This window comes from Perissodus microlepis, chromosome 12, assembly GCF_051167445.1.
Source record: "Perissodus microlepis isolate ML-2025 ecotype Zambia chromosome 12, ASM5116744v1, whole genome shotgun sequence".
NCBI classification, from domain to species: Eukaryota; Metazoa; Chordata; class Actinopteri; order Cichliformes; family Cichlidae; genus Perissodus; species Perissodus microlepis.
In genome coordinates this window covers 24,433,980-24,459,588 of record NC_140472.1, presented here as the reverse complement: position 1 = coordinate 24,459,588, position 25,609 = coordinate 24,433,980, and the positions used below count along the sequence as shown (strand labels likewise).

The following is a 25,609-nucleotide window of genomic DNA, read 5'->3' as shown; positions in this document are numbered from 1 at the left end:
GAGAAAAGCATCAAGTTTGTGTATTCAAGCTTTTATTTCAGTATTTATTCATCAGAATCATATTCAGATCACCAACATTGCAATAAAACACAGAAATATCTCCAAAAAAGAGCATGTAGATAAAAAACAATCGAGACATAGAATGTAAAAAAACAAAATCATTTTAGCTTTTTTTTTTCAATTGTGTCTGTCAAAAACATTTTTCATCCAGTTTTTTGCTGACTTTTAGAACAATATCACACAAACAAGAGTAGAGCATGTACAATGGTGTGATCAGTAACACTTAAAATTTTAATATCACAGATTAGCTTCTGAGACAAAACAGAGTTACATATTTAAGAAACATTTCAAAATGATTTGTAAAAAACTAAAACATTAAATATCTGTTTGCATTTTATTTACATCGCACGTTTCCAGCCAAAGCTTCTGTCAGTCACTATTAATGATAATTTGATATGTTTTTTACATGCAATATTCTTCACAGCTTGTATTTATTCTTGATTTTTTTGCTCTGGTAATAAACAACAAGTTCATTCGCTGCTACTCACCACGCGTCCCTAATCAGAGATGTTTGGAAGCATACATATTGTCGTTGCCCTCCAAAACAACCACTTAGTTTTAAACAAGAAACAATGCTACACATTTAATTATCTTCTGAGTCTTTGGCTCACTTTTCTTCATGTTTGTCTTCTTCACCGTTTGACCCGTAAACTCTTTGAGCAATGCGCTCGTATTTGTTTGTCTCTTCCACATCGATGGCCTTGCGAAAGTTATCCAACTTTTCTTTTCTTTGTTTTGGTTCATCTAGCTCTTGCTGATGTGCTTCTTCTTCTTCTGAGTCATATTCATATGACTGTCTACGGACCATTTTTTGGCGGCACACCTGCTCACCTAATTCTGCATCTGATTCATAGGATGTCTCGGACTCCAATAGCTGCACCTTGTTACCTCTGGGAACTTTAGATTGACCTTCTGCTCCTGACTCCCTCTCAAACGTCTCATCCTCTAAACTTTCCTGGTACTTCTGCTGTTTCTGTCTCTTGCCTTCCCTCGGTTCACCAGGAGATCCTTGCCTTCTTTCCTCCAGCTCAGGGATGTACTGATCACCTGCTGGCTCGTGGTGGTCTACTTCAGGGCTGTACTGGCTCCTTCTGTACAAACTCTCCTCATCCTCCTCCTCCTGACAGGAGCTTCCCGGGACGCTCTCACCATCAGACTGGGAGAGACGGAGGCTGGGCAGACCTGGGGGTTTCTGGGAGAGGTCAAACGGTTCCTCTTGGCTGAAGTGGGTGAGGAGGTCCATCGGGGTGGTCAGACAGAAACGCCCTCTTTGCCTAAATACTGAAATCACAGGGAGAAAAAAAAGTTACATTTAACAACAAATTTTACTAAAATACATAAACAATATACATCATCAGCAGTGTGTGCACACTTACGTCTCTCATCCAGGCCTCTGTCCATGACACCATGTTTAACCTTCATGTGTCTGGTGAGGTTCCCCTTCAGTGTGAACTTGCTCTGGCAGTATAGGCATTTGAAGGGTTTGCTGTCTGAGTGGAGATGCATGTGGCCCATTAGGTTGTGCATCCTGTTGAATTCTTTCCCACAAAGCTGAAAGAGAAGAGAGAGAATACATGTCCAGATATTAGGAACTCATTAAGACCTCGGGTTTAATTTGACACATTATTAACAGTGATGCATAGGCTATGCATCCTGAATCATTCGCAAGGTTTCTCAGGTAAGTACATTTTAATCTCTTGCTTTTATTTCAAGTCATTAAAAAAAAAAGTGAATATTATGTTAACAACCCATCCAGTTGCCCATTTTCTGGCTTGAAAAGTGAAAAGGCCAAGATATTTTTGTATTAAAATTTACATGTTATCAATTCAATGTAAAATTCTGAATTAGAATTTTTGCTACAATTTGAATAATATAAACACACACAAGCATTAATACCTTACAAACCTTATAAACTATCTGCAATAAAAATAATATTTTAAGCTGATTTGTAACAGCTGCAGCGGTCAGATGAATGGAGTGATTAAAAACAAAGCATATTTCTCTGATTCAAATTCAAAGTGTAAGAATCGAGTATTAAAGGTGATACTCTAGCTTTTCATCAGTGGCTGTAGTAAACACTGTGTCCACATCCAACAATAACAGGCAAGCCCTAATTACCTGTTATTTTTCTCTCTCTACCAGATCTCCTTTGTTAGATGACTAATTTTCTCAGATGCTGAGTTGCAGAGTTTACACGTAATCATGAATGAATGCGAAGTCTTTCAGACATGCATACATACACACATTCTTTCTCCCTCCTTCTATAGTTATTTTCCTCGTTTCCTCTCTGTCTTCCCCCCCTCACACACAAGCAAGGACACACACACACACACAAGAAAAACAGAAAGAAAAAGACAGAGAGAGAGAGGAAGCAACACTGAGACAGGGCCAGGAGGAGAACAGGGAAGGGCAACTCCTGTGCTGTCCTTCCTCTGCATTCTTTTTTATTAGGGTGGTCCTTTCCTTCAGGAGGAGAGAGGGACTGTAAACTGTCCAAGAGGACCGTGAGAAAACAGGAAGCTGCCTCCAGCAGCAGAGAAAGCGAGATGAAATCTATTTGCGGGGCTTGTTCTCCGGGGAGGCCGGCGGGCCATTGTTAGAGAGGCGGTTTGTGCGGCGATATCCTTCCTATGGACAAGGAGGCTCCCACTCCCATAAGCCTCTCTGCTATCTGGTCATCGTCTCAGTCCTCAAGTTGTACCAAAAAACCAAGGTCAAAACAGACAAATTCTTTAACAGCAGCTGCCACTACAAATTACAAGTCTGGTTCCTGGCTGTGATTATCAAGACTTGGTTTGTGTAGCTTGCAAAAAGGAAGACACTTGCATTTTAGATTCCTTTATTTACTCCTTATAGTAAAATAACTGAGTATTAAAGGCATAAAATGAAACTGAAATAGCAACAAGACCTGTAGCTAACAATGACCTGCTGCTTCTCATCTTACTACAGTTTGTGCCTTCTACTGATTACCAGTGAAAGTATGTATTTGCTTCATATGTAAATAAATATATATGTTTTACAGCTTGCATTTTTCTAACAGCTGTTTTATGTTTTTAAGGCCCATTTATGATGTCATGATTTGTGTATTCCTGTAAATGTAATAATAAAATAACATTTTGTGCATTACACACGTGTCTAGCTCATTAACTTAGCTTAGCAAGAAGAGTGGAAATAGCTATCCTCACTCTGCCCCCCAAAAATGTTCCACATCAAGCCCTTTGCTACATGGGATTACATTTCAGTGTGATAAGATAAATATTAAACTTTATAAGTCACAGTAGATGATTTTACTGCTTTCAGACATACCTGGCAAACTGTTTTGCTTCATTTTCTCTTTTTGTTGGAGGCTTAAACTGTGGTTTAGTGGTTGCTAACAGCAATTTCATAATGATATCCTACAAATGTGATGTTACACTTTTACCAGTTTGCCCTTTAGAGCAACACTGCTGAAAACTAGCTCAGTCATATGGTGTAGAAACACTGTGGCTTGATTTTGTTGTGATAGGGCAGGAAAGGGCTAGTTTTTTGTCATACTGATAATCCTGTCTTCACTTGGGTTGCCAGTTCTGTGGTTTTCCTGCTGAGGGGAGTGACTTTTTACTGTGCAATTTACTATTTACTTTTTCTATACTTCAGGAAAAAATAAGAGTTTCTCTATAATTAAAAAATCGTATTTAAATGAAATAATTGATTCCTGCCAAACCGACTTCATGGACACACATATGGACACAAAATGTGGCATACTGACCTCCAACACCTGAATACAGAGCAGGTTTTAACTGGCCAGGGAAAGCTTCGGGTCATGTAAGTTAAATTACAAATTTATATTCTTCTTCTCCTATGGACTTTGTCAATCCATAATGAGATCACCTGACAGCGCAGACATGAGTCATACTTACTGAGGCCACTAACGTGCTTTGTCATTCGAACACGTGAACCTTTGGGAAATTTGCTGTACAGAAGGCCAAAAGAAAGAGCCACATCTCACATGCCAAACTCGACCAACCTTGCATTTATAGGGCTTGATGTCCGAGTGGACGATCATGTGAGCCTTCAGAGTCTGTTTCTGGACGAAACTCTTAAAGCACATGTGGCACTGGTAGGCCCGAATGTTGGTGTGGATGAGGACGTGACGCTTCATGTTGGCCAACAGGGTGAATTCACGACCACAGATGCGACACTTGTGCTCCTTCACCCCCTGAAGAACAAGATAACGTGGAAGTAGTGGTGTGAGAAAGACGAGTCATTCTTCTGGTTTGCATTAGAGAGGCCAGATCGTCCCCTGATAACAAATATGCCAGGCAGTGCCAGTGGAAATGCATTTAAATTTATTTACGAAATATAAAATATCTATTTGATGAAACTATCGCTGCTACAGTTGTAAATATAATGGTATAAACAATAAGTTGTGCATTTTAGAGCTTGGGCATGCTAATACTGGACGTGTATAAACGGTTTGTGGAGTCAGGTGGTTTGTCTAAACTCTAATGCTACTAAAGAATAAAAACTGGATGTTAAGCAGTTAAAAGTAGCTTCAGTCAAAATTCAAGAGGAAACTGCTTCATGGCTGACATTTTTACTATCCAAAATGTAAACTGGGCAAGCTGATAATTCTTGGATGCCATTAAAAAACAAGAGAGAAAAAAAACTTTAAATTTTCATTTTTTAATCCTTTTGTTATACACCTACTTTATGAGTGAGCGTGTGCTGTTTCAGGTGGTGCGACTGGATGAACTCCATCCCACACTCACTGCATATATACGGTCTGATGTCTTTGTGTTTCATCATGTGGTTCTGAAGCTGACTGGGATACTGGAAAGTCTTCTGGCACTCCGTACACCTGCACACACAGCAACCAACATTTGCAGTTAGCCTGCTGGAATGTCTCAACAATGTGGGAAATGCATATATAAAAATGCACTTTTGTGGCAGGAGTTCCACGAATAATCAATATTGCTCAGAAAATCTGAGGCCATAGCCAGCAAGAGGTTAGCCTAATTTAAAAAAAAAAAAAAAAAAAAATCTATTTCTTGGAAAGAATTAGTGGATGTCCTCAATGGGTGGAGCTTGAGCTGCTGTGCTAAGCCAACTAACTGCTTACTTTAAACAATAACAAGAATATGAACATAAGAATATGAAAGGAAGGAAATGAGCTCACCTGTACAATGTGGGACCTCGGTGGACGGTCAGGTGCCTCTTTAGCTGTGCCAGTGTGGGGAAGTCTAGACCACACTCCACACATACATTCTCTTGACCTTTTTCATGCTTCAGCTCGTGGGCTCGAAGCTCGCTGGGATAAGCGAAACCTCGACCGCACACACTGCAGCTGGAGGTGCAGAAAAAGTGTGAATGAGCAGGAAATCTAGGCATTAAACAGCAGAAACTCTATATAATATATTGGAATGAGTGGAAATGAAAGTAAAGCTGGTGTAAAGCTGGTAAAAAGTAGATTATAAGCCTAATTCTACACAGGAGGCCACTCCACAGGCTGACAAATAGTCCAACTGTATGGAAGTCTAAGGGGAAGGGAACTCAACTGCTAAGGTGATTTGTGACCTCAGAAGGTTAGGGTTAGCTTGCGATCGACATCTGTTTGGTTTCACCACTTATTCATTACCTCCAGCTTCAGAACACCAAGACGGTGACTGCCAAGATACTCAACATCACGATGGCTACCTCTACCTCTTTGACATATTGTATGTAAAAATAATTTACCTGTATGGCTTCACGTCACTGTGCTGCATCATGTGTCTCTTCAGGTGGCTGGTCTGGGTGAAGGCCTTGTGGCACACCTGGCACTTGTGGGGCCTCATTCCCTGGTGTGTGAGTAGGTGTGTATGCAGGTGGCTCAGCTGCTTAAATAGCTTCCCACACAGGTGACATCCGTGTGGTTTGATGCCGTTGTGACCCAGGATGTGTGTGACCAGGTTATACTTGGATGTGTAGGACTTCTCACACATTCGACACTTCCATCTCTTCTGGTCTCCGCCAACGTCCACATAGTAGCTGTCATCTACGTGAACATTGAGACCGAGCTTCTCAGCGCTGCTCGTACCACTTCGAGGAGCTCCTTCACGGGCGCTATGACTGGGGCGGAGGTCCTCTCTGGGGTAGAAACCACCAGGGGGGTGGTGCATGATAGGGCCAGGCATAAAGAAGGGGTAAGGGAGAAAGCTGTGGTGGAGAGGTGGGAAGTAGGGAGGGTGAAGAAGCAGAGGAGAGGGTGGCCAGATGGGGGAAGGACTGAGTGGCTCCTGTTTTACCTGCACAGGAAAATTCACATCTGGAGGTCTGTGTTGAAGCTGCAGGCTGTTGAGCTCGATCATGCCAGGGATGGGTTTTGGAGATGGAGACGGAAAAGGACGAGGTGGGAGGGAAAAGGGAATGTGCGGCAGGTCCACTGTCTTCTTACTGCGGCTTTCTTCTGCCTCCTTCTCAGGAGATTCACCTCCCTCATGGCCATCCACTTTTAAGGGAGTCCTTTTGCGTTTTTGGGATCCTTCTTTGAGGGTGTAACTGGGGCCAAGCATGGGAAAGAAAACAGGTGGACTAAAAGCACTGTAGGCATCTCTGGTGGGTGATATGCTGGGATATCTAGCAGGAGAAAATTTGGGGGGCTGAATAAAGAGCGGAGCTGGACTTAGGTAGAAACTGCGCTGAGATGTTTGTCTTAGCTCTTCTCGGAGGAGAGGACTTCTTCGTGGTGAGATGCTTACTCTATCTTTTTCCATCTTCTTTCTGCATGAAAAAGGAAAAGAAGTTGTTAAATATCTCCAGTAACAACAGGGAAGAAAGTATTTAATCATTCTTTTACTAGAGGGAGTCTGTTAAAACTACTTGTGAGCTTACAAAGCCCACTTGATGATGCAGAAGGCAAGCAAGACATGACATAAAAATAAAGGGCTTTTTAGTTCTTCATATAAAATGTGGATCTTTGAAGTTTTCCTTTTAACTTTTGAGTGAGCCTGACAGTTTCATCATAATCACACAGAAAAACTGAAGCATCAAAAACTATCCCAATACTTTATCCAGTATAAAATGAATTTTCTTTCAGGAATTTACAAGAGTAAAAGTCAGGAATTGACTGGTTTAAAGAAGAGTAACAGTAACACGAAGCAAGTCCTGAAACCAGAACCAACTTCGAGTGATTACATGTATTTTCTTCTGCTGCCTTCAAATAATGTGCATTTAGACTTGCATCTGTTCTGTCCTCGCTATATGTTAGAAACTAACACGAACAACCAGTACTAATATCAGTGTCGCCAACCACAGTAGAATGCAAGTCAGCAACATTGGTGTGACATCAGTGATACTTGTAACATTTACAATTGCAGGCACTATGTCTGTCTGTGGTGATGACAAGGGTGATGAGAAAATAGAAATATTTGACTAAACTACATTTAAAATGACATTTCAAAATTTCAAAAAACAATATTAGTCCAACTACTGACAGAAAGAAAGTGTCAGTTTGTTTGTGCAATACATGTGTCATGCATTATATCATATACATACATTTTTTATATATTTCACTTCTGGTCCTTTTAAATAAATATATTAATATGTTCTTCACGTGATCCTTTTGTGTTATTATTGGTAGGATCTATTAATATCTGTGATGTCTATTAATGTATGTCAGGTTAGAAATTGTTCTGTCATCGTATCGTCTGTGCATTTGGGTTAAATGTACTTTTAACTCAGTTCACAGAATCAAAATCTAGTTGGTTCTGGAATAGTCGCCAAAGTTTCTGGAAAAATCAAAAGAGATGTTTGCCTTGAATACACAGATTGCCTGATATCAAAATAAATTTGAAAGTACAAAGGCTGAACATTTTTAGTTAGTAAGGTGATTACTTTGAAGATTGCTTCTGTTTGAGATTTACCCAGTTAGTATGATGTATTTTTTCAGTGTTACATTTTCCACCCTCTTCTGTTACTATTTCCCCCATCAAGGGCTCAGTTGTAAAACTCTGGTTTCTTGCATTAAAATAGGTATTTTAGCCCTGTTCCCATTATTGACAAGATATCAGTTGTACTATTAGTTGGTGCACATTTGTGTTTTGTTTATCAGCAGATGACAAGTGTATTTCAATTAGCCTGTGAGGAAAATGTTTTTAAAAAATATATTACATTTGTCCCCAGTATCCACTAGTTTTAAATGTTTCACACATTAACACGTATTTAATGGGACTCTTTATACACTTAAAATTTTACAAGAATGACACAATCAGAAATAACTGCTACTGACTACACAAAAAATGCATCCATCTTATCATGCTTTCTTGACATTGATGGGGAAAAACATCATGAATGTGAAGAAAGGACTTAGCAAAAAACAACGTAGTGCAAAAACAAGCTGGTTAAACCTCAGAAATCTCAAGCAGGAACTCATATCTATGAGGGGCATTGGCATTTTGCAAAATAATACACTGTGAATGACTGGTTTGAAAATCAGTACTATACTTTCCATCATATGCATTTATTTTAATTCTTAATTTGAAAAATAGCAAGTAGCTACACCTGTCCAATAAAATCTATACAAATAAGAAAGTAAATAAACTATTAATACCTCACATTTGCTTTCACGTTCAGTTCTTGAATGTGTTTACTTTCCACCACTGCTTACATATATTTCCAGTTGTAACATTTGGAGAAAGACTTGACAAAAGTGCATCAAATGAAACTGTGTCCTGTTTCTATTTATGACATGAAACCACTTCTCTGAAGATTCCTGTGGAAGGAATGCAAGCGGACACACACATGCACGGTGTGGCGTTGACACCCACACCTTTCAGGTTTCAACCTGAAACCTTTCACTTCTTCGTTTCTCACAGATCTTCTCCTTGTCTGAAATTAGGAAGTTATCTGTGAGAAGTTCGCCTCTACCTCCTGGCCCCTTTTCGCTTCTCCATCTCTTTTTCTCTGCGCTCTTCATCCTTCTTTTTTCTCTTTTTTTTTTTTTTGGACTGATAGCCAGGAAGAGCTTCCTCTTTTCTCCTTTACTGGAGTTCAGTTAAGAAAAATCACAAAACTGCAGTTTGCATCTGTATGATATAGAAATATAGAATAGATGATTGTAATGGATGTAAAGATGAAGATAGTCAGAGGGGAACTATCTTACTTCTGCATGACATTCAAAATAGTGGTGCAGATTAATTCTATTCCTGTTAACACTGTAGTGCTTATCAGTGAGAAACTGCTGAGACCTGTATCAGTCCACTGCTTGCATGACTACAGTTTCCACTTCATGTCTGTCACAGGTTACATACCTGTTGGCTTTTTAAATGTAAACATTTTAAAAATACCCAAGGCTTCAATTTATGATTATCAAATTTTAAGGAAACACCTGCTACAGTTTCCAGAAATTAAAGGAGACGTCTTACATTTTCTCATTTTTTCTGGCAAAAACTAAAAAAATTGTAGTAACGCAAGGCAAAGAAAAGAATAGCAAAAGCTCGTAATGTGGAGGTTGTAATTCCATCACATTTTGGCATTTTTGCTTGACAAACATTTTAACTGATGAATTGAAAGCAAATGTTGATCTCAAATCAAGGATCAGCAAGTATTTCAGCTCAACATCTGCATCCAGCTTTGCATGCATTCTTACAACACAAACGTCATAAAAGCTAATGTGACGATGAAAATGAAAACCAGTGAAACTTTGACATTTAAATCCACCTCAACAAATAATTAGCATTTTACTTCTGGAAAAACATTAAAATGACACATTTCTACCAGTAAATTTCCCTTTCACAGATACATGGATGGAAATTCATAAAAATCAATCTACAGGAATAAAAAAAACAACAACAACAAGCTGCCAAATGCAAAAACTGGATTTTTCTGCCTCTTTCCAGGATTTTCAAAGAGCCCTAGACGCCTGCTAAAGTTTTGGGTCTCTCCTGGACATTGTCCTGCTCTTTTATCCTCTTCACTTCTCTTAGTTAAGTTGCTCTGTGCAGAGACCCCAGCCTGTCCTCGCCACACCACGCATTCCAAACAATCCATTAGACCCGAAGCCCCTCCTCATGTGCCAGTCAGTGCCATGTAAGTGTGTGCTGTGTGCAGTTGCAGCATATGTCTGCGTGTGTAACTTACCAGCTGCGTGTAGCAGAGTGTGTGTGTGTGTGTGTATTTTCTCTGTGATGCTGGGGCTGAAGTGCTGCTGCAGTAGCTGCTGTTGTACCTGTGCCTCTCTTCTCTCCCTCCTGCTCGCACTGCGACTCTCCTGACAATGAGCCGCCTGTCCACGGATAGCATTTGAACTGACTTAAGAAAGAGAACAGGAACAATCACTTTGTTCTCATTTTTCAGATGAGTACCTTCGGAGAGAAGGAAGGAAGGGAGGGGAGAGGAAGTCAACAAGCCTAGTGCCTTCCTGCAGAAAAATAAGGAAACACTAGATAGACATCTCTATTTCTCTATGAAATAGGGATTTGCATAGCCTTTGGAGGAATGTGGGGAGGAGGGTGCTGATGTTTCACTTGAAAACAGCACCATTTCTAGGTTTAATAGCTGCAAAGTGACATGTCGTGATGGAAGATAGCAATGCTTTCCATTAATCCAGCTCAAGGAGATGTATCTTAATACTGGCTGTTTTCATATTTATAAGAAAATAAGTATCAATTTTTTTTAGATAAAATAGAACATTTCTTGAGCTTATGAAATAAATATTGTCAAAAGTTCTTGATCGTTATGTACATGTTCATCACAGAGGGGCCGATTGCCAGGGAGACACTGCAACGTGTAATATATCACATTACAGGAGAAAAAAAACAAGCATGTGAGACATGATGTGTTTTATTCCCTTTTTTCTTTTTCTTTTTGAAATTGTATTTTTTCATGCATTGTGTGCGTTGCTCTGGTTATCAATTGCAGGATCACCTTAATTAGTATTCCCATTATTTTCTCCACTTCCCACAAAACACGTGGCAAATGGAAACAGCAGCAATGAAAAATGTACAAATAGATGACATGCGTCAGCACAGCCACTAGGAGGCAAGAGTGGCCTGTCTGTCTACAATGCCACTTTATTGTCCTGTTTGTCATCATATAGCGTTTGTAGCTACCTGTCTCTGGTTGTGAAATCTGAGTAAATTAACATCCCACGCGTCTCTGTTGGCACAGAAGTTTTTGAACAATGACGATGTTAGCAGCTCTTTAATTGAGATGAGGTGGCAGTTAGTAAATCAGGAGGGAGCTGCAGTAATTGAGCTCATATTATTGAAACAGTGAAACTGTCTTTTATGAGATGTGGCCAATCATTAGCTGTGTTAATTAGCTCATGAGACCAATTAACCTCGGCCCTGGACAATGTGTGCATCAATTCCTCTGAGGAATTAAGGACTTTATTAATAGAAAGGGAAATTTTCAGGTGTGGGTATGTGTGTGTATATACGTTTGTGGGTATGTGTGTTTCTTGCTTTGTTGTTGAGTTTGTTTACAAGCACCCATTCTGCAAAAAGCATTGCTTACCGACATGGTGGCTCAGCAGGCCAGAAATGTTCTGTCAACCTTTAAAACCAGCTTTTTCACTCTCTCCTGATCTCCCAGGGGTAGTAATAAAAAGTTGAATCCTTAAAATTAACTTTTTTTTGTTCTTTAAAAAAAAAATTAAACTGGTGCTACCCTGTTGTCCAGTCGTGCTTTGAATAATTTCATCGCTGCCTGCTCTTCTTGACCTCTCTGACTTTCCTAACATCTCTAACATGCACGGTCACGCAGCAGGAGCCCTTAACTAATGATCTCCAATAGGAAGAAGCAAACCAGGCCACACAATTACCAGGCCCTTTGACCTGGCCCACACAGTGGTCAGCTTCATCTGCTAAGGTGATTAAAAAGGCCTCATTAAGGATTTCTAAGTGGCTTTTAAGTTTCTGTGTCACTCTCAAAAGGTGCTTTGGAAGTATATAAGACACACCAGCAACACCGTATGAGACAGAGAAATCAGCAGTCATCCAAGAGCAACCTAAAGAGGAACTTGAGCTAACAAGTGTGTACATTTGCTCTCTGTGAAGTGTGGATTTTGTGGTCAGCCTTACTAAGTGTTTTTTTCTCTGTTTTTCTCTTCCATTCTTAGCAGAAATGACCGGAGCTGCTGTGTCTGTGTGCCTGCTTTTTCTCCTGTCTGTATGTTCAGCGTGTTACATCTCCAACTGCCCTATCGGAGGAAAAAGGTCCATAATGGATGCACCACTGCGCAAGGTGAGCTCAATCAGTCAGCCAATAGGTCTTTAACTTTGCAGCTTTTGAAGCTTCTGACAATATTATTAGCAAACTGGCACATGTTTCTCTTCATTCATTTATTCAGATAATGCAAAGCCTAAAGAGAGATTTAGGTGACATGCATGTGAAAAACTTGGGTCAGGGGCCAAAACCATCAGAAAGAAAATACAAACTGAGAAAGCCTAAAAATGCTTTATAAGGTAGTAAATTATGGTGACGTTCAAAGCAACACCAAAAATAATCATCTGTTTCAACCTCTAGTGCATGTCATGTGGCCCCGGAGACAGAGGCCGCTGCTTCGGGCCAAGTATCTGCTGCGGGGAAGGTCTTGGTTGCCTGCTCGGCTCCCCGGAAACAGCTCACTGTGTGGAGGAGAACTACCTGCTCACCCCCTGCCAGGCAGGAGGACGACCCTGTGGTTCTGAAGGAGGACGCTGCGCTGCTTCAGGACTCTGCTGTGATGCAGGTCAGAAAATCCTGATGTAAATATAAGCAGTAGTAAAAGGAGTATTTTAGTCCTTTATTGAAGTAATTAATACCACTACCATTTGCAGAATACTTAGAAAAATAATCCTGCAAGCTAAAGCAAATAGCAGAGAAGAACTATATTAGCAATATTTGCTTAAAGTACAAGAAAGCAAAGTTTATAGTTTAAGCTGATCAGTCAAGCTGATTGTAATTATTATATTTACAGCTGGGTGGCTTGTTCAGTATTCTGTGTAAGCATACATCCTATTTTATAAGCTTATTACATCTCACTTGATAAAGGCACAGTATCTAGAGTAAACAACATGAAGTAAAAGTATAAATTTTCCTCTAAAATGTAGTGAAGTACAATTATAAAGTGCTATAACAGCTTGAAAAACTCCAGTGAGGGTTATCAAGTACAAGCACTTGATTGATTCATGAAATTGTGCAGTCTCTATTCCGATCCAAGGTTCAGTATAGCTAAACCTGCACAAGTCACAGATTCTCTAGTGTAAACATGATGACTTTCATCCAAACCTGAAGTTGTAATCATTGTTGTTTTTTTGTTATTTTATATAATGTGAGGAATAATGCAAGAATTATCAATCTTATTCCTAATAGAGCTCTGCATGCTTTAGTATACTACTTTGGTCATGATGACCTAATTTACCCTACCCTGCTCTTTAAGGGTCCATGAATACAGGTCACAAAGACTGATAACAACAGATCATAAAGTGTAGACGATGACTATTTTTGGTAATAACTCCTTCTGATTTGTTCTTAACCCTGCCTCAGAGAGCTGCACCACAGATCAATCCTGCCTTATCGAGGAGGAAGGAGATGAACAAACCAGCCAGTTTGATGTCAGCGACCCCGGTGACATCATCCTCAGGCTCCTGCATTTGGCTGGCCACAGTTCTCCTCATCGAGTCCACCAATGAGCTGCTCTTGACGTCAAGGTCTCACTGCTAGCTCTCGAGCTGTAGGGATTAAATGGGACTTGTAGTTCACATAGTTGTGTTTTTATGTTTGTTGTCATGATGCTGGTTTTGCTCTTTTTCCCTGCAGTACTTCTGTAGAGTGCCTTTGTCAATATAGCCTATTTTTATGTATGAAATTAGGGGTGAATACTTGTTGTGGTCATCCTGTTATCTGCATGTTGAAATAAAGTTTGAAGAAAGTATAAAGTGCTGTCGTTTTCCCTGACCTGATTAAGTCTTGTGTGTAAAATTACAGTATTTCAAACCTTCCAAATATTTTTCCTTATAAGACAGCTTGAACCGTATTAGGGCATTGTGTTTGGCAAACAAATATACAAAGCCCACAAGAGTCTTTATCTTTCAGATAATCCTCCAAAGGATCTCTGGCAAATTCAAATGATCCCCACATGATGGTGTGTGTGTGTTTGTGGCAACTCTGGTGACACAATATCCCTGTTGCAACAGTTGGGACTATTATCTCATAGGCTGTTCACCTTTGATCCAATTTTGTTTCGGTTAACTTTGCAGTCAGTCCGCTTTGGTTCTCTGTGCCCTTCTATGGGCATAGAAGGGCACAGAGCATGCAACAAAGCAGTAAACAAACAAACACAGCATGCTGAAGACTTTTGTCTTATATCTCTCTGCCCGCCCATCTTTTGCGAGCAAACTGGAAGTAGTGAAGTAGGGACTTTCCTTAATTTCAGGCACCTGAGGTTAAAGATTGATCCTCTGTGGCTTGAGAATATAAAAGAGGCAGATACTCGCCTTTTTCTTTACCTTTACTGCCTGCCAACATGTCTTTCTCTGGAAAATACCAGCTTGAGTCTCAGGAGAACTTCGAGCCTTTCATGAAGGCTGTTGGTAAGAGTTGTGCAAAATTAATAAGCTTCCTGCACTGAATGAACTGAAATAACAATTTATCTGACCAATGCTTTCCAAACATTTTGCTTTCTGCCGTAGGTTTGTCTGATGAGATCATTCAGAAAATCAAAGATCTTAAGAGCATCGCTGAGATCGAGGAGAATGGTGACACCTTCAAAGTGACATTCACAACTGGCTCAAATGCCATCGTCAGCAATTTCACTATCGGACAGGAGGCTGAACTACTGTCGCCCACTGGAGAGAAAGTCAAGGTAAGCCAAGATACTTAACTTAAATCTACAGGAAACACAATTATGACAATTAAAACACTTAGAACACATTTGGTCTGTATAAAATGTTATAGTTGATTACTGAGCCTGATCTTCATTTATCATGCTTGTTGAAGGGGGTGGTTCAGCGTGAAGGCAATAAGCTGAAGACCACCCTGAAGAACATCGTGTCTGTCACGGAACTGGTGGATGCAAACACACTCGTTTCAGTAAGTAGTTTTTCTGACTTTCTTTTCTTTAAAGTCTTCCTTGTTGATTAACTAGCTGGTATTTAATGCATTTTGTTCTTCTCCTTGTAGACACTGACTCTTGGGAACATTGTACACAAGACGACACGCAAACGCATGTAACTTTCTATACATGATAATAAAAGGAGGGTGAAAAAAAGCAACTGTCTCATGGTTTGACTTGTATGTGTTCAGCAGGCTGTTGTTAAATGCTTCATTTTGGTTTAGATTGAACAAGCTCCAGTTCCTCAGCTGGTTTAAAAATACTCCCAACTAGTTAATTTGGGGGCTGTGGTTTCAGAAATTTTGCTTGCTTGTGTTTTTTTTTTTTTTTTTACTTTATTTAAACAAATATAAGCAGTAACATAGTAACAGTAATAGGTTCCCAGTTGAAAAAGGTAAACAAAGTGTGGGGAATACATAATACCAAGAGGTGAAGTGGAAAAATCAAATGAAAAAAAATAACATAATAACCTGAAATTGACAAGAACAGTCAAAAATTAGTTTAAACCTTTACAAAATGTGCTTAACGGATGTATCCTGTGCAGAAAACGTATTTCATTTAATTGATAATGCAGTATTTGTCTAATAATTTCCACGCCTTATGTAATATATGAGGCTTACAGTACATGGACTTGAAGTGTATTTCTAATTTGTTGGGGCAAAGGTTAAAGTTGATGCAATTGTGACATTTTTGCAACTTTGTCAGACTTTCCTGCAAAATGTGGAGGCTGTGAAGAGTTAAGTATAAAAGATGCTTTCATTGACGATGTCTACTTCCTAGTGAGTACTAGTGGTAACAAATATCTTGATGAATGTAACCCGGGATACTCAAAGACCTTGCTTGAATCTGGTTGAATGCTGGCACAACACTAGAATGTCTGGCTTTGTCAAAAATGGAGATTTAGGAGACTTTGAGGCATTTTGAAGCTGCACTGTAAATATTTACAGCTTACAGACAGGAACTTAGTTAAAGCCCTTATATCAAATTTGGCATCTAGCTTACGTTGGTGATTAGCCCAGAATCTGCAAGACAGTTAGATTTTTTTTTTTAAAATTTATAAAATAAAACTATCAAAACATCAGTGTGCATCTTTATCTGTGCAGTCAAAGATCAGTTAAGCTAGCAACATCTTCTGGTAATGTAAAACTTTACACTGGGTTAAAGTACGACATACTGTCATTGCATTTCTTGTACTGTATCTTTTGACCTTATGTAGTGTCACAGCAAACACCAAAGGATGCGGGTCTATTTGATGTACAGGTGCACGAACTTAAGCCTCTTTTGTTTTTGTTTTGTTTGTTTTTTAAGTTTTATGAGGGCAGAGATAACAGTGCTTGTTACTTTATAATTCACTCCTGTGGTTGGATTTTGCATCTTCAAAGCAAACTCACAAGGTCAAGACATCTTTTTTAATGAAAAGACATATTTCCCTGAAAAACTAAGTGATACAGAAAATGGTCATGTGACTAAATGGCTAGGCTAACATCAACACTCTGAAAGCTGTTAACAGTAAACAACAGGGTGGGGCTCTCCTGATTGCTGTCATGTGATCACTTCCTCCGGTGGAAGAGATTTTTGATTCCCTCCTCCACAGACTTGGGCTCGTGCATCATGGTCATGGGTTTGTTCTTCAGAGCTGCCTCTCTCATACTGTGATAAACATACTCATTCTGTTTGAACATCCTCAGCTCCATCTCTGTCTGAATGCGCATCGCCTGTGAAGAAATCAGAACAGAAACATCAGCACTCAGTGGGCCAGGAAAATTTTATTTCTATTAAAAAGTTTAAGGAGACCTAATTTGAATAATTTTAAGGTGATGCTTACATCAAGGTCCTTAGTGATGGGATGCGTTGGACCATGGGTAACCATGAGAATGGCGTAGGCCTTGCAGATCATCCCATGTGCAACCTCAATCTGCCCAGCCTGCCAGTGGGTCACTCCTGCTCTCATGGCAGCCATACCAAGAGCAGCATTGTTCGGGTGGTACAGCTTCCTGTTAGAGGGATGAGACTCGATTTGTGTTGTGTTTTTAACCTTTTCAAGCGGAAAACCTGTTCTTTCTATCAACATTAGATAAATTATGTTCATGGGTATAACAGGAAAATCCTCTGTATTTTCACACTTACATGTATCCCTCCACCATCTTCCGGGCGTAATCTGCAGCATCGTCAAAGTACTGCAGGTAAGCTTGAACCTCGCTCATTGTGCTCCACATCCTCAACAGGTAGATGTGAGTGTCTGCCAGAACCGGCTCTGTCTTCTCAATGCACTCCCTGCAGATTTTCACAACCTGAAGAGACGAACCGCAATAAGAAAGATTACACAGTATCAAAAAAACCCATTTATTTTATTTTATTTTTTCATTTAAGTGATTTGATACAATACCTCATGGTAGTCACCATTTAATCGAGCCTTTTCCATCTTCTCTAGCATCTGAAAGCAATAATCTGTTGCCTCTTTCACTTGTTCCTCTGAAGGCTAAAACATTGGACAGATTTTTAAAAGTCAAGTATTAGAAAGTGACAAAGAAATGTGCGGAAAAAAAATGTTTCAGAGTTATTATTTATTGCAGGTAAGACTTTCTAGAATTATGAAACAGAAAGTCTGGTTATTTTTATCCCGAAAAGGACCTTTGACCTGCTGCTGACACACACAGGATGTTTGATTACAACAAACAAGATTTACTTTTTTACAATTTTAATTAAGTTTCCACATTATTATTATTAGGCAGCCAATCTGGCACTTCAAAATAGATGTGGCCAGTTTTTCAGACTTATCCTGTTAAACACAGAAACTCCTTAAACATTTTTTTGTGCTGATAGCTACTGGTAAGTTATTTATAACTTGTGACACACCCGTGTATAGTCTATAAAAGCACACAGGGCACATTAGTGTTACAACAGGAGTACATAGATTCAGATTACATCTAGCAGTGTCTCTCACTTCTGAGACTTTCAGTGATGTGACAAACATTTATGTGTATTTGGCACTGAAAGCTGGATATAAACTTTATTAGAAAATAAAACAGAAAAGAAAGTAAGTAATTAAAATTAATCAGCAAATCAAGTTAAAATTGGTTATTTCTTCTAATAGCTGTTTCTCAAAAGCAGGTTTGAATGCACAGAAGACTGAATCCACTTGAGACTTATCTTTGCTTAAAATAGTCTCTGTGTGACTGCTTCTCATGTTTCTCGCCTGTTCTTATCAGTTCTAAATGCAGTGGGGGGTGTTTGGTCCTTTTGCCTTGCGAAGTTAAACTGGAGACAAGCGAACACTAACCTTGACTCCATCCTCTTCCCTTCCCCCAATCTTCATGTCATCTTTGATTCGGTTCTTGCAGTCCTCACACGTGCAGTCGAAGAAATATTGTGTTTTCAGCAGCCTCTGTCGCTCCTCTGACAAATTCAAGAAGTCCACATAGGCGACTGTCAGCTCCTCGCCTTCTGCAATCTTACCCAAAGCACGCAGCTCGATCCTGGGGATGAGAATCACAGTCAAACACGAGCAGAGATGTGGAAACACATGCTTTGTGATTGAGTTTGTGATGGTGAAATCCTGTTCCACAGCGTGGCTTTCAGTCCAGTTCAAGGACTAATCCTTCAACTGAGTGAGATATTAGTGAGTGTCGGTCTATTTCACACAGCACTTAAGTGGCAAAACATTTCACGTATATCTGGTTCATTTTCTTTAATTTGTTGTAAAGTTAGTTTCAATTTCGGTCTCCTTGCATAACATGCAAAACGGTAATAATTGGTTTTATCTAACAAAAAGGTTGTATGAAAATGCTCTTTTTGTCTTATTTTACTTTGGTGTTATGCTGAGTTAAAGGTGAAACAATAGGGAGAAATGTGGTATAAAAGGTAGAAGCTACTACTACACTCACACACGGCAATCTGTGTTGGTGTGACGGACAGACACACAAAGTGACACATCAGCTGCATTCGAATAAAACTTTGTGTGGACACGACAAAGGTTTTTACGGGCGAAGAAATATGAAGATAAGAAAAAGTTAGCAGCCTTTTGTTACACTAAACAAGACAATTAAAGGGTTAGAGCATTCAAGTAGCACATGTGAACATGTATGGATGTGATATTCGAGTCACATCAAACATGCAGTGCTCACCACAGAACACTGCTCGCTGATAATAAAAAAAAAATTTACAACAGATTGTTAAGTGTAATGATTTAATTGTTTAATGACAGAGTCTAAAGGGTGCTCTAATAATAAACTTCAAAGGCTCAGGATGAGGCAACGCACCTCCGTTGAGAATGAAACATAGTATTCACAGCCGATTGACTGAAAGACAAACAGGAAGCAGTTTTACACCAAGTGACACCCGACACACATTCATTCACACGTAACAGCACATAAACGTGCACAGAAGCTCTGAAAACGTTAAGTATTATTCACTTTTTAATCAATTTTGAGGAATTTGGAGCTGTAGATAACAATGAGTTGTCATGAAGAGTATTTTTTGTTAACTTACTTGCCGTGGTTGAGGATTACGGTGCAGTTGGGCCAGCAGTCATGGTTCACAAGACACAAGTTGGGGAAAAGACCAACTCCTACTGCCTGGAGACCCCTCTGGTCACTCACACTGAAGCCGTTACAGTTGATCTGGAAAAACAAGCAATCTTTGATGTGAACATGCATACATGTTGTCCATATAAGACTGCTACAGGTAAATAAAACAACTGTAAATATTTAAGGCTGCATGGCAGCTGTGAATCAAGGCATTAAGTGCAGAAACAGTGTTGTCTCAGGTAAACTGTCTTATTTATGAATCAGGTTTTCCTACTAAAGACTTTACTTTTAAAAAAAAACGAACAAATATATGTTTTAGTCATTTAAACGCACCACTCCAAATATGTGTGAGATATCATCAATTGTGTGCTGTTTGCTGTTATGGGGCCAGTAGTCCAGGAAGTTGTGAATGTCTACTTTCAGCTCCTTCAAGTCGTCCTCTGGCATGTCGGCAATGTGGTCCTCCAGCTCGTCCAGTGTGGTCAGCTGCATGTCAGACACCGTGCTCCCCTCCTTGTCGAGGCGCCACATAATGCGGGCCACCACACTGACCACACAAATGAGCAATGGAGAAATGGACGTGTAAAGTCAAATCCACATTATCTTTAAATTACTTTTGAAGTGTATTAACATTTACTGCTTTATAGCATACAAGTGCCTATTTGAATTACACATTTGTTGTCCTATAGTAAGTAATAAAGACTAACCAGTCTTTTTTTATAGCACTCATTTCCCTTTCCATCCACTTACCGGATGTTCTCATTTGGTACTTTGCCATAAGCTTTGATGGCGCTGCATTCTAGCTTGTGCTCTGCCCAGCCTGCACGCTGGCAGGTTCGGTCACAATAATGTGCAAATTTACACTGGCCGCACCGCTGCAGCTTCTCTTGTCTTCGGAAACAGCTGTGGCAAATACGCTCTGCTAGACTGCAGAGGAAGAGAAGAACGAAAACAAGGAGAGGCATCATAATCTAAAATCTGTAGCACACGCATACGACACTCAGTTATCATTTAAAGAGCAGCACTTGCACCTGCTTTGATAGTTCACTCTTTCATGTTTAACTAAAATTGCACCAATAATAAATAATCAGTGTTCACAGCTTTCATCAGTGAGTTAAAGAAGTATTAAAAACACTAATACAAGTGGGCTTTGACCGGAGATTATTTTGACCCATACAGTTAACTGTTATAAAACTTATAATGATTGCTTGTATGGAAATTAATACTAGGATAATCTGCACTTCTGAGATAGAGAAGAACTGATATTAAGGCAGTCAAGTTTGGCATTGTGTGTTAGAAGCACAAATTTTTAAGTGAGTCGCTACAAGTGGCAAGGCACCATACTCTAAGGAAACTGCTTTTATTCCATTAAACTAAGTAAAAATCAGCAGTATAGCTTTCCAAAATATAAAAACACAACATGCTGTGGTTAATTTCTAATTACAGACTAACAAAAGGCCAGAAAATCCATTATTCACATGTTCAAATATCCCATAAAGACTGCATTTGAAGGCATCCCCTATCAATGACCACCCACACCCACAACTTACATCCTCACCTTACCTGTCAAAGACAACAGCTGCAATACTGGCCTCAGAAAAAATTACATCTCCTGCCCAAAACTCCTTTGTTGCCTTTAACCCTCTCCCCTTCCCAGGCGAGTCAAATATTGCCACGGTCTCCATTGTAGGTGCGCCGGATTCTGAGACTCTGGTGAATGGATGATGGTCTGAGTGGATGAGAGAAGACTTAGTGTAGGACCTCCAATCTGTGCCTGTGTTCTTCAGTGACTGTACATTCCTCACCCAAGTTACTAAAATAGCCGAGCACCTCTTGAACTGTACCAACAGATGCAGAAGACGGGTTGGTTGGTGTTTTGTCTCTTTAGTTAAGTGAGAAATTAAAAATCTTCAGTGGGCAGGCTTGTCAGTAAAACCAGTTATCTTTGTGCGAAAGTAACACAACTGAAGCTGGTTGTCATCTGTGAGATGTCTTCAGCTTTTAAAATTTGTCACATTTTTTGCTTTACACTGGCAGAAATCCCCTGACCCCTGACGTTGAGTGTTGGTAGACGCCCTCTCCTCGAGGGTTATTTTCGTCCTTCAGTTGTGGCTGTCTGTCAGGAGTCAGTTGTGACGTTGAACAGCTGCGAGAAGCTTGACAGGAACAGAGTTGCTCTATCTCACTGCCTCTACTCTGTTCTGGTGCTTTCTCTATCATGCTGTTCCTTTCCTGCGCTCTGTCTCTCTCTAACTGCATGTTATGATGCAACAGAGCAGGAAAACTGTCACTTACACACTGTGAGGTTGGAGGCATCCACCTGCTGAGGGCCCCCTCAAAGAAAGTCAGATCATAAAACTTGAATATCCAGTTAAGGTCTCTGTATACATACACTCTCGTGCTTTCATTCACCAAACTGTCACAAAACAGCAGAAAAGTAACACAGCTTTCCCTCCCTGTTTCACTCAGCTGTTCTTTTATGCTCAGATCAGCTGTGAAGCTGTAAAACAGCTGCTGTTCATAAGCGAAGCCCAAGTATAACTCTCTTTATTTCCAGCAGGAGTTTCCCAGAGTGAGCTGAAGCGACCACAAGGATAGCGGAAGTGTTCAGAAGACAGACCACCTGGATGGACAAGAGACAGTTTCTTTAATTTTTCTTTTATCCCCTATCAATTTAGGAAGCCCTCTACTTACTTGGTTCACCCATTCTGGACTCTGGTTTTTAAAGTAGATGCCTGACATCTTGACAAACTTCTGTTATGATAGGGATCATGAAGAAAATACATATTTTTCCATCTTGAAAGAAGCATGTGATATCAATGTTCTTCTACTTATTTACTGTTTTTCAGAACATGGAGTGACAGCCGACATACCCTGGACAGGCCACCAGTTAGTCACAGACTAACACATAGAGGCACATATTCACAGCTATAGCCCATTTAAAATCACCAGTTAACCTAAAGTCTATGTCTTTGGATTGTGGAATGAAGACAGAGAAGGAGAACTCCACAAAGAAAGGCCCCAGTTGGTCTGGTGGATTCAAATCCACATCCTTTTTAACGTGCTAATCATTGCACCATAACCCAACATTAGCAGACAAAAAAAACTGCATATAATTCTTAATTCGACCTCTAAAAATCTAATGTGGACTGGAAAAAGAAATCTATATCATTAAATCTTCTTCTTCTTTAACAACCTAAAAATGCAGCGTTAAAGTGCTAAAAGTTACATTTTAATGTGTTAATAGTAATCTAAGGAAGTTCATTTGTATCTCACAGGTTATTACTTCTTGTTTGCAAAGATATTAAAATGTCTTTATTTTTTCTGGGGTTTGACATTAATGCCTTCTTTTGAGTCAGGTGACCGGTATAACAAAGGAAAAGTAAAGGGAGACAGCAGAGAAATAAAATGCATAAAATTAAGTTAAGTAAACATTAGCGCCTCGTGGTGGCCAAAGGAAGAACATGCCTCAGTTGAAAGCAATGGTGCTCTAAGCTTGCAGCTGTATTGCAGCTGCGAGATTGAGTGCAAGTGAAAAAGTAAACACTACTGCCCCCTCATGGAAAATGAAGCAAATACAAGAGAACTGGGATGTTTTTCTTTAGAGATTTGACATTTCAAGGTAAGATTCTACTATCCTGCATGACTAAGATTGGTAAGTAAGCATATGACATCAAAGGCCAACACTATACTATAAGTATCCATAGCTCCAACTAACCTAAGTGTCTTAAATTCACTAGATAATTACTTTAGATACTTACTTAATTATTTACTACCTGTACACACATCTACACGTGTTGTGGTAAGCTTGCAGTTGTTGATTAAATTAACTTATTGCCTATTTGTCGGTCACAGCAGGCATTTAAGACAAAGACGCAACCAGTCGTAATAAGGATGCGGTGAATTTATTTAGTGGAGCTTCACCTGCCACAACAAGTCTGAAAAAATCTAATTGCTTTCAGGTACACAGAGTGGCCACTCTTTAGAGTTTTGAATTCTCTCTGTATGATTTGTGCCTCCAATCCTCTAGAGGAAGCACTGGGGCTCTTTTTCTAAACATCTGTACCTTTAAGGAGAAGCATGAGCAAGAAAACATAATGTTTTTGACCATTATGTGAAAATACAGAAAATCAGCTCATCGGTGAGACTTCTAAACTAAGAAAATTAAGATGAAATTCATATACATGCACATGCAGACTGCTGGTGGAGTTTGTCAAAACCAAACAAAGGGATGTTCTTTTTTAACTCCACACATAAAAAGCAAATCTCAGCCTAAATGATTCTGTGGTAACTTTTGTGCTAATGTGCAAACAAGCATAATCCAAAACTAGAAGAATTTAAGGCAGCTTCATTCTATTATTCTGATAATATTATACTAATAAGTCTGCAGTTACTTCATTCAGAATGTAACAGAAATCTGGGGATTTATTACCTTATACTGGATATTTGTTAGTTCATGAATGACCAGCATTAATGAATTGTTTTTGGATTCTATATGGAGTTTAGTTAATATTTTTTAGCATTATCTTCCATCGTCAGTTTGTAGAAAGCACAGGAAGCACGGGACGACTGGCCATCCTACCTATCAGGAAAAATATCTTAATCACAAACTCTACTGCTGTGGTTTCAGTAAAACTATTTTATGTTTAATATACATTAGCAATTTTCACCTCTCCTGGTTGTCTCCTGGGTAGAGTACAAGGCAAAAGAAACAACTTAAGGTATTCACGTGAGATAGATAGGGTATAAAATTGCTACTAGTTGGTCTCACTGGGTTAGTGTTATTGTTATTTTTCATGAAGTCTTGCTCTTTGTCCATCTTCTTCCTCTTATCCAATTCAGTATTGCAGGGGGGCTGGTGCCTATCCCATCTGGCATATGGCAAGAGGTAGGGTAAACCCTGGACAAGTCACCAACACACAGAGACAGACATCCATTCACACTCACATTCACATTTAGAGACACCACTTAACCTAACCCTGTGTGTGTGTGTGTGTGTGTGTGTGTGTGTGTGTGTGTGTGTGTGTGTGTGTGTGTGTGTGTGTGTGTGTGAGTGTGTGTGTGTGTGTGTGTGTGTGTGTGTGTGTTCCTGCCTCTTTGGAGCTCAAAGAGGCCACCCAAATGCATGAGATATCAACAGAAGGCCAGGAATGTCCTCTATTTAGTAGATCAGGACTTATTAAGGTTACTCAGATAATTCAAAAGATTTAGGCCAAAAACAAATGTCCATTACAGAGGACATAAATGAATGAGCTGGTTCTCAGGAGGCTGTGTTTGGACTTTGGGAAAAAGTCAGAGAACTCAAACAAACATGGGAAGAAAAAAGCCCCACACAGCAAGACCCCAGGCCGGATTTGAACCCAGGGCCACATCACCAAGGTGCCCCAAGTCCTGCTGTATGTCTGTAAATTACAAAAGTGAAAAGATGTAGCCCAGGGCAATTATTTTGGCTGTATGTTTTATTTTAGATGACTCTTATCTAAAATCTGTGGTTCTATTTCGTTCTAGGCACATTTTCCACAATAAACATTACTGCTTTTGATTTACAGCTCACTGCTCTGTTTCTTCACAATCTAATACACTGCATCCCAGGCAGACAGACGAAAATAGTGACTGGCTGGAGATCATAGAGAAGGAAAAGCTGGAGAATCAGATATTTGATTCAGACACTGGTAGATACCAAAACAGAGCAAAAAGAAGCAGACAGAGACAAACCCGCAAATGAATGATCCTTTTGTTCTGCATCATCAGGCTACAGGGCAGCTCATATAAATATATGGAGAAAGATGTGTCAGTGTTGAGTATGTTGCATTGCCAAAAGAAATCACGTGTCCTTTGTTTCATATGCGTTATGATTATGAAGATTAAGCTGACATTTACCATCTATCCATCCATCCATCCATCCGAGGAACTGTCCAGCATATAATACCTCTATAGGTTTTTCCCGGGGGAGAGCACTGGATGAGTGCCA

General features: G+C 39.7%; 4 protein-coding genes across 7 annotated transcripts; 2 read left to right on the top strand and 2 right to left on the bottom strand.

Moving 5' to 3' along the window:
* Positions 1-10,326, bottom strand: znf366 (zinc finger protein 366). 2 transcript variants are annotated; one of them, XM_084947060.1, is made up of 7 exons: positions 10,244-10,321; positions 5,776-6,798; positions 5,219-5,386; positions 4,750-4,900; positions 4,067-4,258; positions 1,437-1,611; positions 1-1,341 (listed from the first exon to the last, which is right to left on the bottom strand). In XM_084947060.1, the coding sequence occupies exons 1-7, from the start codon at positions 10,315-10,317 to the stop codon at positions 668-670; spliced, it is 2,457 nt and encodes an 818-aa protein (XP_084803186.1). In that variant the 5' UTR covers positions 10,318-10,321; the 3' UTR covers positions 1-667. The 2 variants fall into 2 exon arrangements, with proteins under 2 accessions (XP_084803186.1, XP_084803187.1); XM_084947061.1 differs by having other exon boundaries at positions 2-1,341; positions 10,156-10,326.
* A 1,625-nt stretch (positions 10,327-11,951) lies between these two features.
* On the top strand, positions 11,952-13,937 carry LOC146376347 (isotocin-neurophysin IT 1-like). 2 transcript variants are annotated; one of them, XM_084945172.1, is made up of 4 exons: positions 11,952-12,049; positions 12,140-12,261; positions 12,544-12,748; positions 13,546-13,937. In XM_084945172.1, exons 2-4 carry the CDS (start codon positions 12,142-12,144, stop codon positions 13,689-13,691), a joined length of 471 nt encoding a protein of 156 aa, XP_084801298.1. In that variant the 5' UTR covers positions 11,952-12,049; positions 12,140-12,141; the 3' UTR covers positions 13,692-13,937. The 2 variants fall into 2 exon arrangements, with proteins under 2 accessions (XP_084801298.1, XP_084801299.1); XM_084945173.1 differs by having other exon boundaries at positions 12,137-12,261.
* Positions 13,938-14,298: 361 nt separating this feature from the next.
* LOC146376346 (fatty acid-binding protein, liver-type-like) lies at positions 14,299-15,258 on the top strand. The gene is made up of 4 exons (XM_084945175.1): positions 14,299-14,591; positions 14,691-14,863; positions 14,998-15,090; positions 15,181-15,258. The coding sequence occupies exons 1-4, from the start codon at positions 14,525-14,527 to the stop codon at positions 15,229-15,231; spliced, it is 384 nt and encodes a 127-aa protein (XP_084801301.1). The 5' UTR covers positions 14,299-14,524; the 3' UTR covers positions 15,232-15,258.
* Positions 15,259-15,507: 249 nt separating this feature from the next.
* On the bottom strand, positions 15,508-21,493 carry smyd1b (SET and MYND domain containing 1b). 2 transcript variants are annotated; one of them, XM_084945169.1, is made up of 10 exons: positions 21,202-21,493; positions 20,389-20,565; positions 19,972-20,185; positions 19,601-19,731; positions 19,372-19,410; positions 18,393-18,588; positions 17,499-17,591; positions 17,240-17,403; positions 16,938-17,106; positions 15,508-16,827 (listed from the first exon to the last, which is right to left on the bottom strand). In XM_084945169.1, the coding sequence occupies exons 1-10, from the start codon at positions 21,321-21,323 to the stop codon at positions 16,663-16,665; spliced, it is 1,470 nt and encodes a 489-aa protein (XP_084801295.1). In that variant the 5' UTR covers positions 21,324-21,493; the 3' UTR covers positions 15,508-16,662. The 2 variants fall into 2 exon arrangements, with proteins under 2 accessions (XP_084801295.1, XP_084801296.1); XM_084945170.1 differs by lacking the exon at positions 19,372-19,410 and having other exon boundaries at positions 21,202-21,492.
* Positions 21,494-25,609: the final 4,116 nt, after the last annotated feature.

What these genes read in the sequence shown, in the direction of transcription:
- znf366 (XM_084947060.1), bottom strand. Translation starts at nt 10,317, where the DNA reads ATGCTATCCGTGGACAGGCGGCTCATTGTCAGGAGAGTCGCAGTGCGA. An exon ending in GGGAGAGAAGAGAGGCACAG is followed by an intron (nt 6,799 to 10,243) that starts GTACAACAGCAG and finishes TTTTTCATGCAG; the next exon opens with AAAGAAGATGGAAAAAGATA. An exon ending in AGCACACGCTCACTCATAAA is followed by an intron (nt 4,259 to 4,749) that starts GTAGGTGTATAA and finishes CTTGTTCTTCAG; the next exon opens with GGGGTGAAGGAGCACAAGTG.
- LOC146376347 (XM_084945172.1), top strand. Translation starts at nt 12,142, where the DNA reads ATGACCGGAGCTGCTGTGTCTGTGTGCCTGCTTTTTCTCCTGTCTGTA. An exon ending in TGGATGCACCACTGCGCAAG is followed by an intron (nt 12,262 to 12,543) that starts GTGAGCTCAATC and finishes TTCAACCTCTAG; the next exon opens with TGCATGTCATGTGGCCCCGG. An exon ending in AGGACTCTGCTGTGATGCAG is followed by an intron (nt 12,749 to 13,545) that starts GTCAGAAAATCC and finishes ACCCTGCCTCAG; the next exon opens with AGAGCTGCACCACAGATCAA.
- LOC146376346 (XM_084945175.1), top strand. Translation starts at nt 14,525, where the DNA reads ATGTCTTTCTCTGGAAAATACCAGCTTGAGTCTCAGGAGAACTTCGAG. An exon ending in GCCTTTCATGAAGGCTGTTG is followed by an intron (nt 14,592 to 14,690) that starts GTAAGAGTTGTG and finishes TTTCTGCCGTAG; the next exon opens with GTTTGTCTGATGAGATCATT. An exon ending in CCACTGGAGAGAAAGTCAAG is followed by an intron (nt 14,864 to 14,997) that starts GTAAGCCAAGAT and finishes TGCTTGTTGAAG; the next exon opens with GGGGTGGTTCAGCGTGAAGG.
- smyd1b (XM_084945169.1), bottom strand. Translation starts at nt 21,323, where the DNA reads ATGGAGACCGTGGCAATATTTGACTCGCCTGGGAAGGGGAGAGGGTTA. An exon ending in GCAGCTGTTGTCTTTGACAG is followed by an intron (nt 20,566 to 21,201) that starts GTAAGGTGAGGA and finishes CTTCCTCTGCAG; the next exon opens with TCTAGCAGAGCGTATTTGCC. An exon ending in TCTCACACATATTTGGAGTG is followed by an intron (nt 19,732 to 19,971) that starts GTGCGTTTAAAT and finishes TTGTTTTTCCAG; the next exon opens with ATCAACTGTAACGGCTTCAG.